The 16854-nt window shown below is 47.1% G+C and overlaps 1 protein-coding gene across 1 annotated transcript in view; it reads right to left on the reverse strand.

Moving 5' to 3' along the window:
- Positions 1 to 5304: 5304 nt before the first annotated feature.
- The window catches only part of cttnbp2 (cortactin binding protein 2), a 105471-nt gene continuing 93921 nt past the window's right edge, over positions 5305 to 16854 (reverse strand). The window contains exons 16-22 of the mRNA XM_079583130.1: positions 15932 to 16098; positions 15661 to 15869; positions 13046 to 13225; positions 12928 to 12976; positions 11218 to 11308; positions 6880 to 6945; positions 5305 to 5594 (exon numbers count right to left, since the gene is read on the reverse strand). Coding sequence (XP_079439256.1) covers positions 5319 to 5594; positions 6880 to 6945; positions 11218 to 11308; positions 12928 to 12976; positions 13046 to 13225; positions 15661 to 15869; positions 15932 to 16098 — 1038 coding nt within the window. The 3' untranslated portion in view covers positions 5305 to 5318. The remainder of the gene's footprint in view (positions 5595 to 6879; positions 6946 to 11217; positions 11309 to 12927; positions 12977 to 13045; positions 13226 to 15660; positions 15870 to 15931; positions 16099 to 16854) is intronic.

A 16854-nucleotide genomic window follows, 5' to 3' on the forward strand; every position in this document is an offset into this window, starting at 1 on the left:
TTCCATCATTGTTTCCGTCTCAGGCTCAGGCGGGAGTTCAGGGGTTTTAAAAACAGCAGAAGAACTGATTCCTGAAACTCGACTAAACACTTTGAAAACACTGGTGTCGCTCTGAGGCGCGAGACGCTGCCGGGGAAACGAACCTCTGTCACTTTCATATGAACGTCAGAGGGACCGTTGGTGCGCTTTATTATTATTATTATTATTATTATTATTATTATTGAGGTAAACAAGTTACTTAGTTCTGCTTTAAGGCGAGACACTGCAGGTGAAATGGGGAAAAAAGTATATTTTCAGATATATAATTCAAACTGTTGCTGTCGATCACTGGCATAAATGTGAGGAAAATATACATTGCAAATTTTCTGTTATTTTATCTTTTCATAAGAACAAGGTTTTTTATGCCTAAAAATGCCCCAAATTTCCCATCTTTTCAGCGTCAAAATCTGAATAATGGACAGAGCTACATTCAAATTTATGGTTTCATTTTATGAATGAGTTGAATGTTTTAAAATAAGCTGTTTTTTAGTGTAAAAATGTGCCTTATTTTTTGACATTCAAAACTCAATAAATGGGGCTTAAGGGATTAGATAATAAAAAGTCCCTCTGAAAAAATTTGACGACAAATTTAGGAAAAAAAGGACGAAAAAGTGATAAGAATTTGACAAAAAAAATGCGAATAATTTGACAAAAAAAGTGACAAAAAATGTACACAATTTTTTTCGTAGGATATAGTTTCTACATCAAGCAGTCACAAGTCATGAGAGTCACCAACTATCCTGCGAAAAAAAGCTACGTTCAAACTTATGGATTCATTTTATTGATACATGAGTTGGGATTTAGGATTTCTTGTTTAGTTTTAAAACAAGCTGTTTTTTAGTGGAAAAATGTAATTTTCGCCTTATTTTTTGACATTTAAAACTCAATAAATGGGGCTTAAGGGATTAGATCATAAAAAATCCCTCTGAAAAAATTTGACATCCAAATATTGTTCAGTCCAAGGCTGGAAAATGTGAAGTCTTTAGGTCCGACTGACGTGGACATAGCGTCGCCACAATGACAGAAAAATGTGTTTTGAGGAAAAGGCCCTTGAAGTTGCATTCTCCCATATAAGTCTATGGGGGAACATTGAATCAGCGCAATATTTAAACATGTTGTTGTGAAGATTAGGCATATTTTCTGTTTCCGGGTGAAAGCTTATATGTCCAGAGACCAATCTGGCCCAAAACCTGAAAACTGAAAAAAGTGAGTTTTGCCTGTTGTGTCTCCCCTGAATTACATTACACTAAAAAAACAAAACGAAATGTGGCCAAAACGCTACGAAAAAAACCCCAATGAAAACAAACAAAAATAAATAAATAATCCTTTAAAACAAGCGGTTCAGATTCAGATATCTGTGACGTCGACAGTGTTTTGTTTCCAGTATCAGACGGTGCTTCCCTGATTCTCCGATATGTTTCGTAATCGAAAAACGTCCCCAGACATACCGGAAACTTTAAACCTTTGGCTTTTCCTGCAGGGTTTGATTCACGAGTTACTTCAGGTCCACAAAAGGTTCAAATCAAACAAAAGCTGATGAGAAACCAGCTCCAAAACGTTTAACCCCGACCCGACCCGGCTCCGCTCTCTGGACTTTATTGCCACAAAATGAGCTTCGCTTTGAAACAAGTGAAACTCCCAGAAACAAAAAAAACCTACAAACATTATGTACATTTACAATTTCACAAAGATTTTTTTTTTTCTCTTAAGGATTTTAATGTTTTTTTTGTTGTGTTTTTTTTCCACTGTACAAGCCACATACACCAATCTATATCCTAACAGCTCTTATGTACATTATAGATTTGGTTGAAACCCTGATTATTTAGCTTTTTCAACTTTACTTTTCAAACACAAGAAAATACTTCTGATAAAAAACAAAACGAAAAGGCTCGAGGACAGTTTCAGAATCAGCTCCGACTAAAACGAGAATAATAATAATATAATAATGATGTGTTTGTTTAACCTCTTTACTCCCGCCTGAACCGAGAGGAGCTTTGTCCTCACGTTCTTTTTCAGTCATCGATTTGTGGGTGTTCAACTCGTTTTTGTAACTGTCATTTTACGGTCATTTTTTTGTAAATTTTAGTAAATTTTTGTCATTTTTTGGTCAAATATTTGTCAATTTTTTGTCAAATTTTTGTCATTTTTCTTCCATTTTTCTTCCATTTTTTGTCAATTTTTCTTCAATTTTTGTCACATTTCTGTCATTTTTTCTTCAATTTTTCTTCAATTTTTATCAAATTTTTTGTCACATTTCTATCATTTTTTCTTCAATTTTTTGTCATTTTTTCTTCAATTTTTGTCAATTTTTCTTCAATTTTTGTCAATTTTTTCTTAAATTTTTGTCAATTTTTTCTTCAATTTTTGCCATTTTTTCTTCAATTTTTCTTAAATTTTTTGTCACATTTTTCTTCAATTTTTCTCACATTTTTTGTCACATTTTTATCATTTTTTCTTCAATTTTTTTGTAATTTTTTCTTCAATTTTTGTCAATTTTTCTTCAATTTTTCGTCAATTTCTTGTGACATTTTTGTGACATTTTTGCCCCTTTTTCATCAATTTTTCGTCACTTTTTTGCCAATGGTTTCTCACTTTTTTGCCACATTTCATCATTGTTTTCGTCTCAGTTCCAGGCTCAGGCGGGAGTTCAGGGGTTTTAAAAACAGCAGAAGAACTGATTCCTGAAACTCGACTAAACACTTTGAAAACACTGGTGTCGCTCTGAGGCGCGAGGCGCTGCCGGGGAAACGAACTTCTGTCACTTCACGTTTTAAACGAGGCCTGAGTGTCGGAGTTTGTGGAAGAAGAAGTCGCTCTCTCTCTAAAAGCAGCTTCACTGTTGCTAACTGGTTAAAACTGGTTAAAAACGTGGTTAAAGGCCGAGAACATCCTCATCTGGAGCCGCGTTAGCGCTCCTTCCCCCGCGGCGTTAGCGCTCCTTCCCCCGCGGCGTTAGCGCTCCTTCCCCCGCGGCGTTAGCGCTCCTTCCCCTCGCGGCGTTAGCGCTCGTTCCCCCGCGGCGTTAGCGCTCCTTCCCCTCGCGGCGTTAGCGCTCCTTCCCCCGCGGCGTTAGCGCTCCTTCCCCCGCGGCGTTAGCGCTCCTTCCCCCGCGGCGTTAGCGCTCCTTCCCCCGCGGCGTTAGCGCTCCTTCCCCCGCGGCGTTAGCGCTCCTTCCCCCGCGGCGTTAGCGCTCCTTCCCCCTCGGCGTTAGCGCTCCTTCCCCCTCGGCGTTAGCGCTCCTTCCCCGCGGCGTTAGCGCCCGTTCCCCCGCGGCGTAGCCCTCCTTCCCCCCGCGGCGTTAGCGCTCCTTCCCCGCGGCGTTAGCGCTCCTTCCCCCGCGGCGTTAGCTCTCCTTCCCCCGCGGCGTTAGCGCTCCTTCCCCCGCGGCGTTAGCCCTCCTTCCCCCGCGGCGTTAGCGCTCCTTCCCCCGCGGCGTTAGCGCCCGTTCCCCCGCGGCATTAGCGCTCCTTCCCCTCGCGGCGCCAGCGCTCCTTCCCCGCGGTGTTAGCGCTCCTTCCCCCGCGGCGTTAGCCCTCCTTCCCCCGCGGCGTTAGCGCTCCTTCCCCTCGCGGCATTAGCGCTCCTTCCCCTCGCGGCGCCAGCGCTCCTTCCCCCGCGGTGTTAGCGCTCCTTCCCCCGCGGCGTTAGCCCTCCTTCCCCCCGCGGCGTTAGCCCTCCTTCCCCTCGCGGCGTTAGCGCTCCTTCCCCCGCGGCGTTAGCGCTCCTTCCCCCGCGGCGTTAGCCCTCCTTCCCCGCGGCGTTAGCGCTCCTTCCCCCGCGGCGTTAGCGCTCCTTCCCCCGCGGCGTTAGCGCTCCTTCCCCCGCGGCGTTAGCCCTCCTTCCCCCGCGGCGTTAGCGCCCGTTCCCCCGCGGCATTAGCGCTCCTTCCCCTCGCGGCGCCAGCGCTCCTTCCCCCGCGGTGTTAGCGCTCCTTCCCCCGCGGCGTTAGCGCTCCTTCCCCCGCGGGCGTTAGCGCTCCTTCCCCCGCGGTGTTAGCGCTCCTTCCCCCGCGGCGTTAGCCCTCCTTCCCCCGCGGCGTTAGCGCTCCTTCCCCCGCGGCGTTAGCCCTCCTTCCCCCGCGGTGTTAGCGCTCCTTCCCCCGCGGCGTTAGCGCTCCTTCCCCCGCGGCGTTAGCGCTCCTTCCCCTCGCGGCGTTAGCGCTCCTTCCCCCTCGGCGTTAGCGCTCCTTCCCCCGCGGCGTTAGCGCCCGTTCCCCCCGCGGCGTTAGCCCTCCTTCCCCCGCGGCGTTAGCGCTCCTTCCCCCGCGGCGTTAGCGCTCCTTCCCCCTCGGCGTTAGCGCTCCTTCCCCCGCGGCGTTAGCGCTCCTTCCCCGCGGCGTTAGCGCTCCTTCCCCCGCGGCGTTAGCTCTCCTTCCCCCGCGGCGTTAGCGCTCCTTCCCCCGCGGCGTTAGCCCTCCTTCCCCCGCGGCGTTAGCGCTCCTTCCCCCGCGGCGTTAGCGCCCGTTCCCCCGCGGCATTAGCGCTCCTTCCCCTCGCGGCGCCAGCGCTCCTTCCCCCGCGGTGTTAGCGCTCCTTCCCCCGCGGCGTTAGCCCTCCTTCCCCCGCGGCGTTAGCGCCCGTTCCCCCGCGGCGTTAGCCCTCCTTCCCCCGCGGCGTTAGCGCTCCTTCCCCCGCGGTGTTAGCGCTCCTTCCCCCGCGGCGTTAGCGCTCCTTCCCCCCGCGGCGTTAGCGCTCCTTCCCCCGCGGCGTTAGCGCTCCTTCCCCCGCGGCGTTAGCGCTCCTTCCCCTCGCGGCGTTAGCGCTCCTTCCCCCCCGGCGTTAGCCCTCCTTCCCCCGCGGCGTCAGCGCTCCTTCCCCCGCGGCGTTAGAGCTCCTTCCCCCTCGGCGTTAGCGCCCGTTCCCCCGCGGCGTCAGCGCTCCTTCCCCCGCGGCGTCAGCCCTCCTTCCCCCCGCGGCGTTAGCGCTCCTTCCCCTCGCGGCGTTAGCGCTCCTTCCCCCGCGGCGTTAGAGCTCCTTCCCCGCGGCGTTAGCGCCGTTCCCCCGCGGCGTTAGCGCCCGTTCCCCCGCGGCGTTAGCGCTCCTTCCCCTCGCGGCGTTAGCGCTCCTTCCCCTCGCGGCGTTAGCGCTCCTTCCCCCGCGGCGTTAGCGCTCCTTCCCCCGCGACGCCTCGGCCTCAGATCGACTTCTTAAATTCACATTTTTCTTTCATCACGAGCCGAAAACAAAACCCAGCGTAAAACTATGGTCCCACAGGTTCAGAACGACGTCGACCACGAGAACGAGACACCATGGAGTCCTCAGTCTCTACAGCGGGGGGCGCTATCGAGGCAGGAGCGCGGGGTTGTGGGTAATGTAGTTCTCATGCAGGATCCACACGCTGCTGTGGACGTGGTTGTTGTTGACGAAGTGCTGGTTGTCGTCGGGGCAGAGATGAGGAGGAGGGGTTGCAGTAGTCGTGTTTGCAGTAGTATCTGCAGCAGTAGTAGTATCTGTAGTAGTAGTATTTGTAGTAGTATCTGCAGTAGTGGGGCGTGGAGTGGCCCTGGAGGCGCGGAGAGGCAGGCGTGAGCGGGACACGGGCGGAGACACCGGAGTCTGGAGGAAAAACAGATTTTATTACAAACATTCACATGGACTCACGATCAGCGCTGAGCTGATCATTTAACCCCTTAACCCCCGCATGAACCGAGAGCATTTTCTCCAGTTTGGCTTTACCCCAATCCAAAAGCTTCTGGAAAAAAGGTGAGAAAATAGCAACAAAACTGAGACGAAAACAATGATGGAAATGTGACAAAACAGTGATGAAAAATTAATGAAAAAGTGGCAAAAATGTCACAAGAAATTGACCAAAAATTGAAGAAAAATGGAAAAAAAAAGTAGTGACCAAAAAAATGACAAAAAATGACAAAAAATGACAAAAAAATGACAAAAAAATGACAAAAATTGAAAAAAATATGACAAAAAAATATGACAAAAAAATGACAAAAAATGACCAAAAAATGACCAAAAAATGACAAAAAAAATGACAAAAAAATGACCAAAAAAATGACAAAAAATTGACAAAAAAAATGACAAAAATGTGACAAAAAAATGACAAAAATGTGACAAAAAAATGACAAAAAATGACAAAAAATTACAAAAAAATTACAAAAAATTGACAAAAAAAATGACAAAAATGTGGCAAAAATATGACAAAAAAATGACAAAAATGTGACAAAAAAATGACAAAAATGTGAAAAAAAATGACAAAAAATGACAAAAATGACCAAAAAGTTACAAAAATGAGTTGAATACCCAACAAAAAAATGATGGAAAAAGAATCTGATGACGTGAGGAAAAAGATCCTCTCGGTTCAGGCGGGAGTTAAGAGGTTAAATGTGTTGTTAGCATCTCACAAGCTAAACATATAGAAAAAATAAAAAAAATAACGTGAATTCTCTTTTTCTTCGCATTAATCATTTCATTCCCATTTTTGTTACTGTTAAAAAGTTCACTTTAGACGCAGCCGATTCCGCGTCAGGGGAGGAAGTCGTTCTTCCTGCCTGATTCACGGAGCTTTGATCAGTGAAGTCTGAATAAAGTCTGATCCACAAGGTGTGAATGTCGTTACAGATTTGATATAGACACAAGTTACGCTACTTCAGGGCAGAAAAAACATGTGCAAATCAAGTTAATATGTATTTAAACAGTTTATTTTGAATATTTGAATGGACTTCATAATCTATATGCTGTAAAAAAAAAAAGGTTTATCCTGAAATTCTCTGGGGACCCCCTTCCCCACGGCCTCGCGACCCCCCGAGGGATGTCCTGCAAGGTTTTTTTTAATCCTTTTTATGTTTTTATTTGACATAGTAGTTTTAAAATAAGGTTAAACCCTCACCGGCGGCGGCGGCGGCTGTGACTGTGACGAGCGCTCAGTGGAAAACACTTCTTTGGTTTGAGAAATCTGAAAAACATGAAACACATTTCACTTGTTCAGTCTTATTTTCAGCGATGAAATCTAAATACTGCACATTTCCAGGTTTAAACATGTGCTTTTATTTAGTGACGCATCAGTTATTAACATTTTCTCAGAGGGATTTTGGATTTTAGTTTCTCCCTTGTGAGATGTTTGTGTTTTTATTCCACTCTTGGCTCGTTCAGGATCCACTTCACAAACTCCAGATCCACTTTACAAACTCCAGATCCACTTCACAAACTCCAGATCCACTTCACAAACTCCAGATCCACTTCACAAACTCCAGATCCACTTCACAAACTCCAGATCCACTTCACAAACTCCAGATCCACTTTACAAACTCCAGATCCACTTCACAAACTCCAGATCCACTTCACAAACTCCAGATCCACTTCACAAACTCCAGATCCACTTTACAAACTCCAGATCCAACTCCTCGCAGATTCAGCCCCTGAACTTTAGCCCCTGCGTTTATTCCTCCCGTCTTTAGCCGCTGCCGTCGTCCACAAAGGAAACGACCATATTTGGATTCAGCGTCATCTCGGTCACAGCCTTTCCTGCTACACGTGGATACCAAACATGTCTCTGTGAATGAATGAGCGGGAAAAACCAGGAGGCACAGAGTTTGGTCTGACGGAGTTAAAACTAAAACTAATATTAATGTGCAGTATTTGTACTATTTGCAGTAGTATTGCAGTAGTATTGCGGTAGTATTGCAGTAGTATGGCAGTAGTATGGCAGTAGTATTGCAGTAGTATTGCGGTAGTATTGCAGTAGTATTGCAGTAGTATTGCGGTAGTATTGCAGTAGTATTGCGGTAGTATTGCAGTAGTATGGCAGTAGTATGGCAGTAGTATGGCAGTAGTATGGCAGTAGTATTGCAGTAGTATGGCAGTAGTATTGCTGTAGTATTGCAGTAGTATTGCAGTAGTATGGCAGTAGTATTGCAGTAGTATTGCAGTAGTATGGCAGTAGTATTGCAGTAGTATGGCAGTAGTATTGCAGTAGTATTGCAGTAGTATGGCAGTAGTATGGCAGTAGTATCGCGGTAGTTTTGCAGTAGTATTGCAGTAGTATGGCAGTAGTATTGCAGTAGTATCGCGGTAGTATTGCGGTAGTTTTGCAGTAGTATTGCAGTAGTATTGCAGTAGTATTGCAGTAGTATTGCAGTAGTATTGCAGTAGTATTGCAGTAGTATTGCGGTAGTATCGCGGTAGTATTGCAGTAGTATTGCAGTAGTATTGCGGTAGTATTGCGGTAGTTTTGCAGTAGTATGGCAGTAGTATTGCAGTAGTATGGCAGTAGTATGGCAGTAGTATGGAAGTAGTATCGCAGTAGTATCGCAGTAGTATTGCAGTAGTATCGCAGTAGTATGGCAGTAGTATTGCAGTAGTATGGCAGTAGTATGGCAGTAGTATGGCAGTAGTATGGCAGTAGTATTGCAGTAGTATTGCAGTAGTATCGCAGTAGTATCGCAGTAGTATCGCAGTAGTATCGCAGTAGTATCGCAGTAGTATTGCAGTAGTATGGCAGTAGTATGGCTGTAGTATGGCAGTAGTATGGCAGTAGTATGGCAGTAGTATGGCAGTAGTATCGCAGTAGTATTGCAGTAGTATCGCAGTAGTATGGCAGTAGTATTGCAGTAGTATGGCAGTAGTATTGCAGTAGTATGGCAGTAGTATTGCAGTAGTATCGCAGTAGTATGGCAGTAGTATCGCAGTAGTATTGCAGTAGTATGGCAGTAGTATGGCAGTAGTATTGCAGTAGTATGGCAGTAGTATTGCAGTAGTATGGCAGTAGTATTGCAGTAGTATTGCAGTAGTATTGCAGTAGTATGGCAGTAGTATGGCAGTAGTATGGCAGTAGTATCGCAGTAGTATGGCAGTAGTATTGCAGTAGTATGGCAGTAGTATGGCAGTAGTATTGCAGTAGTATTGCAGTAGTATTGCAGTAGTATGGCAGTAGTATCGCAGTAGTATGGCAGTAGTATCGCAGTAGTATGGCAGTAGTATTGCAGTAGTATTGCAGTAGTATTGCAGTAGTATTGCAGTAGTATTGCAGTAGTATGGCAGTAGTATGGCAGTAGTATGGCAGTAGTATTGCAGTAGTATGGCAGTAGTATTGCAGTAGTATGGCAGTAGTATGGCAGTAGTATCGCAGTAGTATTGCAGTAGTATCGCAGTAGTATGGCAGTAGTATCGCAGTAGTATGGCAGTAGTATCGCAGTAGTATGGCAGTAGTATTGCAGTAGTATGGCAGTAGTATGGCAGTAGTATTGCAGTAGTATTGCAGTAGTATTGCAGTAGTATGGCAATAGTATTGCAGTAGTATGGCAGTAGTATTGCAGTAGTATTGCAGTAGTATTGCAGTAGTATCGCAGTAGTATGGCAGTAGTATCGCAGTAGTATTGCAGTAGTATTGCAGTAGTATGGCAGTAGTATGGCAGTAGTATCGCAGTAGTATTGCAGTAGTATCACAGTAGTATGGCAGTAGTATGGCAGTAGTATTGCAGTAGTATTGCAGTAGTATGGCAGTAGTATTGCAGTAGTATTGCAGTAGTATCGCAGTAGTATCGCAGTAGTATTGCAGTAGTATTGCAGTAGTATTGCAGTAGTATCGCAGTAGTATCGCAGTAGTATGGCAGTAGTATGGCAGTAGTATGGCAGTAGTATTGCAGTAGTATTGCAGTAGTATTGCAGTAGTATTGCAGTAGTATTGCAGTAGTATGGCAGTAGTATGGCAGTAGTATGGCAGTAGTATGGCAGTAGTATTGCAGTAGTATTGCAGTAGTATGGCAGTAGTATCGCAGTAGTATCGCAGTAGTATTGCAGTAGTATTGCAGTAGTATTGCAGTAGTATTGCAGTAGTATTGCAGTAGTATTGCAGTAGTATTGCAGTAGTATTGCAGTAGTATGGCAGTAGTATGGCAGTAGTATCGCAGTAGTATTGCAGTAGTATGGCAGTAGTATGGCAGTAGTATTGCAGTAGTATTGCAGTAGTATTGCAGTAGTATTGCAGTAGTATGGCAGTAGTATGGCAGTAGTATGGCAGTAGTATGGCAGTAGTATCGCAGTAGTATTGCAGTAGTATGGCAGTAGTATGGCAGTAGTATGGCAGTAGTATCGCAGTAGTATCGCAGTAGTATTGCAGTAGTATGGCAGTAGTATTGCAGTAGTATCGCAGTAGTATTGCAGTAGTATGGCAGTAGTATGGCAGTAGTATGGCAGTAGTATCGCAGTAGTATTGCAGTAGTATGGCAGTAGTATGGCAGTAGTATGGCAGTAGTATCGCAGTAGTATCGCAGTAGTATTGCAGTAGTATGGCAGTAGTATTGCAGTAGTATGGCAGTAGTATGGCAGTAGTATTGCAGTAGTATTGCAGTAGTATTGCAGTAGTATTGCAGTAGTATCGCAGTAGTATCGCAGTAGTATTGCAGTAGTAAGGCAGTAGTAAGGCAGTAGTATGGCAGTAGTATTGCAGTAGTATCGCAGTAATATGGCAGTAGTATGGCAGTAGTATCGCAGTAGTATCGCAGTAGTATGGCAGTAGTATCGCAGTAGTATCGCAGTAGTATGGCAGTAGTATCTCAGTAGTATCGCAGTAGTATCGCAGTAGTATCTCAGTAGTATCGCAGTAGTATGGCAGTAGTATGGCAGTAGTATGGCAGTAGTATCGCAGTAGTATCGCAGTAGTATTGCAGTAGTATTGCAGTAGTATGGCAGTAGTATCGCAGTAGTATCGCAGTAGTATTGCAGTAGTATGGCAGTAGTATGGCAGTAGTATTGCAGTAGTATCGCAGTAGTATTGCAGTAGTATGGCAGTAGTATCTCAGTAGTATCGCAGTAGTATCGCAGTAGTATCGCAGTAGTATTGCAGTAGTATGGCAGTAGTATGGCAGTAGTATTGCAGTAGTATCGCAGTTGTATCGCAGTAGTATTGCAGTAGTATGGCAGTAGTATTGCAGTAGTATTGCAGTAGTATCGCAGTAGTATTGCAGTAGTATTGCAATAGTATTGCAGTAGTATTGCAGTAGTATTGCAGTAGTATTGCAGTAGTATCGCAGTAGTATCGCAGTAGTATTGCAGTAGTAAGGCAGTAGTAAGGCAGTAGTATTGCAGTAATATGGCAGTAGTATGGCAGTAGTATCGCAGTAGTATCGCAGTAGTATGGCAGTAGTATGGCAGTAGTATCTCAGTAGTATCGCAGTAGTATCGCAGTAGTATGGCAGTAGTATGGCAGTAGTATTGCAGTAGTATTTACCGTGCTGATGTCGGGCTCGGAGCGGCTCAGGCTCAGTTCTCTGATCAGATCCGTCTCTTCGTCTGAAAACAAACCCAGGCCTCGTCCCGGACTGAAAACAGAGAAACTTCCATCAGAGGAGGAGCTGGGGTCAAAGGTCAGAGGAGGGTCTGGGGTCAAAGGTCAGAGGGAGCTGGAGCTCAGTGGCTCTTACGCCAAACCGGACGTGCGTCAGCGTTCGCCATGACAAGAAGCTTCCGAACTGGTCTGTCAGTTAGGAAGTAGTTAAGAAAAGGAGCCTCGATGCTAACTATCATAGCCACTTTAGCATAGGGCCATCTGGTGCTAACTATCATAGCCACTTTAGCATAGGGACCTCTGATGCTAACTATCATAGCCACTTTAGCATAGGGCCATCTGGTGCTAACTATCATAGCCACTTTAGCATAGGGACCTCTGATGCTAACTATCATAGCCACTTTAGCATAGGGCCATCTGGTGCTAACTATCATAGCCACTTTAGCATAGGGACCTCTGATGCTAACTATCATAGCCACTTTAGCATAGGGACCTCTGATGCTAACTATCATAGCCACTTTAGCATAGGGACCTCTGGTGCTAACTATCATAGCCACTTTAGCATAGGGACCTCTGGTGCTAACTATCATAGCCACTTTAGCATAGGGACCTCTGGTGCTAACTATCATAGCCACTTTAGCATAGGGACCTCTGGTGCTAACTATCATAGCCACTTTAGCATAGTGACCTCTGATGCTAACTATCATAGCCACTTTAGCATAGGGACCTCTGGTGCTAACTATCATAGCCACTTTAGCATAGGGACCTCTGGTGCTAACTATCATAGCCACTTTAGCATAGGGACCTCTGATGCTAACTATCATAGCCACTTTAGCATAGGGACCTCTGAGTCTAACTATCATAGCCACTTTAGCATAGGGACCTCTGATGCTAACTATCATAGCCACTTTAGCATAGGGACCTCTGATGCTAACTAAGTGGTGATTAGGAGCTATGTGCCGTCCCACAAGCCACTGCGCCAAATCCCCCCCCCTCCTCGCCCCCACCCTCGAGTGATTCATGCGCAACCACTGTTGATTGACAGGAGCACATTTAATAATAAAAATAATAATAATTAAAAACTAAGATTCTGCACAAGCCAAACTTTATAAAAGTGATAAATCCATGTTGTCGTCCCCACAGCTCAGTCACATGTCAGTGTTAAAGAGGAAACTCAGGAAACGGATTAAATGCTTTTGTTTTCATTTAGTAGAAACTTAAGCCACATGGATCATTTGCTGCTGTAGCTTTAAGAAACAGCTGCTGAAATAAAATAAGACTAAAGGGAAATGTTTGGATCATTTGGATTTATTTTTCTCCTTAAATGTCTTTGTTTGGACACTATGTTGTTGTTGGACACTAGGGGGCGACATGCGCTTTTGTTTGGCCTGCTCCACCAATAACTTTAAAGAAGAAGAAAAACAGCTGTTGATGATGTCACTTCCCTTTTCCCCTGTTTAAGGACGGATTGTTCCAAATGCAGCTGAAGCTCTAGTTCCCAAACTGCACAGATCTAACAGTCGACCCATGAAAGGTTAAGGGTCAGAGGTCAGTGTCAGAGGCTGTGATGTGATGGTTTCAGACGCAGCCTCAGTGTCTCATCAGTGCAGCTCTGTGTCTGGGCCACTAGAGGGCGGTGTTTACAGTACGCACCTGTGGGGGGCGCCGTTCACGAAGCGAACGTCAGACGTGGACTGAGAACCTGCAACAGAAGAGACGTGAGACGGGGCGGTCACAGGTTTAACTCCGAGCTCCGGCGCGTGCTCCGTACCCGCGGCGCCGAGGCCCGCCCCGCAGACCGGCCTCTTCCTGGGCGCGGTGTTGGAGCGCCTCAGCCGGTGGTCCCGCCTCCTGCGCAGCCTCGGGGACACGGCGCCCGGCCCGGCGGGAGCCAGGGGGGGCGAGGACGGAGACGAGCCGCCGCTGAAGTCCGGGAGGAGTCGCTGCAGCTCTGAGGGGGGGGCACACGGGGGTCAGTGGAGACAGGGCAGCTCTGAGGGGGGGGCACACGGGGGTCAGTGGAGACAGGGCAGCTCTGAGGGGGGGGCACACGGGGGTCAGTGGAGACAGGGCAGCTCTGAGGGGGGGGCACACGGGGGTCAGTGGAGACAGGGCAGCTCTGAGGGGGGGGGGGGCACACGGGGGTCAGTGGAGACAGGGCAGCTCTGAGGGGGGGGCACACGGGGGTCAGTGGAGACAGGGCAGCTCTGAGGGGGGGGCACACGGGGGTCAGTGGAGACAGGGCAGCTCTGAGGGGGGGGCACACGGGGGTCAGTGGAGACAGGGCAGCTCTGAGGGGGGGCACACGGGGGTCAGTGGATACAGGGCAGCTCTGAGGGGGGGCACACGGGGGTCAGTGGAGACAGGGCAGCTCTGAGGGGGGGGGGGGGCACACGGGGGTCAGTGGAGACAGGGCAGCTCTGAGGGGGGGGCACACGGGGGTCAGTGGAGACAGGGCAGCTCTGAGGGGGGGGCACACGGGGGTCAGTGGAGACAGGGCAGCTCTGAGGGGGGGGCACACGGGGGTCAGTGGAGACAGGGCAGCTCTGAGGGGGGGCACACGGGGGTCAGTGGATACAGGGCAGCTCTGAGGGGGGGCACACGGGGGTCAGTGGAGACAGGGCAGCTCTGAGGGGGGGGCACACGGGGGTCAGTGGATACAGGGCAGCTCTGAGGGGGGGCACACGGGGGTCAGTGGAGACAGGGCAGCTCTGAGGGGGGGGCACACGGGGGTCAGTGGAGACAGGGCAGCTCTGAGGGGGGGGCACACGGGGGTCAGTGGAGACAGGGCAGCTCTGAGGGGGGGGCACACGGGGGTCAGTGGAGACAGGAAGGAACTGAAGGTACCTGTTAAATAAGTTCACTGTGGGAAAGTTAATTATGGACTTATAATGGACTGATGCAGTACCAGTTACTGTCAGGCGGGGGTGCTGTTTCCCCATGTATGAATTTCAGGAAATGGCTTCGTCTATTTCGTGCACTTTTATTTGGGAAAGAATTACAAAGGACTATATATAACCTCTGACCCCCCGCCTAAACCAAATGCACTCTGTCCTCTTTGGCTATAGGTCTGTGTAACACCTCATTTGAAAGCTAAGACCCACAAAACTGGTCTTTTTCCTCGCGTTGTTGCTGCGTTGTGTCACATTTTTTAATGTTTTGTTTTTTATTTTTCTCACATTTTTGTTGAGTTTTTGTAATTTCTTTGTCACTTTTTCGGTTGAATTTTTGTCACATTTTCATTGAATTTTGGTTGAATTTTTGGTGAATTTTTGTCACTTTTTTGTTGAGTTTTTGTCAAATTTTTGTCAAATTTTTGTCAAATTTTTGTCAAATTTTTGTCACTTTTTTGTCACTTTTTTGTCACATTTTTGTCACATTTTTGTCACTTTTTTGTCACATTTTTGTCACATTTTTGTCACTTTTTGTTGAGTTTTTGTCACATTTTTGCCACTTTTTGGTTGAATTTTTGTCACATTTTCATTGAATTTTGGTTGAATTTTTGGTGAATTTTTGTCACTTTTTTGTTGAGTTTTTGTCACATTTTTGTCACATTTTTGTCACTTTTTTTGTCACTTTTTTGTCACTTTTTTGTCACTTTTTTGTCACATTTTTGTCACTTTTTTGTCACATTTTCATTGAATTTTTGTCACTTTTTGTTGAGTTTTTGTCACTTTTTTGTTGAATTTTTGTCACATTTGTTGCGTTTACATCCTTGTTTTCTTCTCATTTTTTGTGGCTGTTTTGGTGCTTTTGTCCCAAGAAGCTTTTAGATTAGGGTAAAGCCAAACCGGAGAAGATGGGATCCGTTCAGGTGGGAGTTAAGAGGTTAAACATGGGAGTATTTGCTCATGATCATGTAACTCCCGACACACTTTACAACATACATGTGATCGTTTTACATGACCAGTGCTGCGGTGATTGACCATCAGTCACGTAACAACGATCAGCTGTTTGAGGAACTTTCCATGACGACGATCAACCTGTCAGTGCCCGGACACGCACACGCATGTGCAGGCCTCTCATGTTACACAGCGGTCACGCACGGTTAAACACAGAGAAACAAACTTCACCAGGTCATGGAGAGGAAGAGACAGACGATCATCAGAGCTTTAATCCAGACGTCCTCAAGCAGCACGGGCTCAAAACAAGCTCCTTCTTTACTTAAAGGGATGAAATGTGAAAGTCAACCATCAGACTCCTCCCCTTTTTACCCAGAAAGCCCTTCTTAGTTTGCAACATGAGGAGAGCAGGAACAGGCTCCTCCCCCTCCCTCCTGATTGGACCTGACCGGCTGGTTCACAGGAACAGCTCGTCTCATTGGTCGAGTGAGGAGCCGCTCTGAGAGACTCCAGTTTGAGCCTAAACATCGTGTGTCAGAAGTACCTGATCTGGAGAGGGGACAGTCCTGCAGCACGGCTCTGTTCAGGACGATCCCGAGCGCCGCCTTGACCAGCGCCTTCTGCCCCAGGCTCCGCCCCTCCCCCTCTGAGAGGGGCGGGGCCTGGGGGGGGCCGCGTCGGGCGCAGAGCCTGGACACGACGGCGGCTTCGATCCGAGGCACCACCAGCGAGTTCCACAGCGCGCAGAGGAACCTGAGGAGGCGGGACGTTAGGAGGAGGGGGCGGAGTCACGGAGACGAACCCGGGACACTCACCGGACCGCGGCGTCGCTGCTGGACAGGGGGCAGCTCAGGAAGGGCCCGGGGCCGATCAGCGCCTCCGTGGTCCCCAGGCGACTCAGGCACGAGTTCAGGCGCCGCCAGAACCGCGTTACCCACAAGGCCGAGCGCCACACGGGGCCGTCACGTGACGCGCCGCTCGCCTGCACACAGGAAGAGGAGCGAGTTCTTCTTCTTCTGTTACTGCTTTAATGATGGAAACTTTTGGCTTGAAATATTTATTTTCTTTTAATTTATTTTTTACTTTAATTTGGGCTTTACCCAAATCTAAAAGCTTCTTGGAAAAAGTGTCAATATATCAACAAAAACAAGGATGAAAATGACAAAAAAAAGGCCACAAATAGTGACAAAGAAGCAATAAAAGAGCGACAAAAACGCACGACAATCAAGGCTGGGGACCTCTGGGTACCACACGGTCACAAAAATAACCTGCTACTTTTAACCTTAACTTTAACAAACCACAGATGATTCATGCTGTACATTTCTGTTCATGAGCTTTGTTCACTTTTACACCATGGTCTGGGTGAATCCTGGACTCTGATTGGCTGGTGCATTATTTTGGTGTAACCGCACACGTAGTCCGGTAGTTAAATCACTGGGATATCACTCCGCTGTGGCGTCGCCATAGCAACGCATGACACAGCTGAACCAGATAAAGGCGTAATCAGTGACTGACAGGAACGTATGAGATGGATTTAGTGTTTGCTAAATGTTTGTAGAGGAGAGTGAGCAGCTAGGTTAGCTACTGTTAATAACATATGAGCTTTACATTTCTATTGGAAACGGTTAAGGCTATTCATCATTTTCAGGCGTACATAAAATGATCCAGCATTGAAGCATATTTGTCTGGATTAGTAAAGTCAAACATAAAAGTTTCAGTTCGTGGGGCCCAGGTGTGA

Source organism: Gobius niger (genome assembly GCF_951799975.1).
Source record: "Gobius niger genome assembly, contig: SCAFFOLD_55, whole genome shotgun sequence".
Classification (NCBI taxonomy): domain Eukaryota; kingdom Metazoa; phylum Chordata; class Actinopteri; order Gobiiformes; family Gobiidae; genus Gobius; species Gobius niger.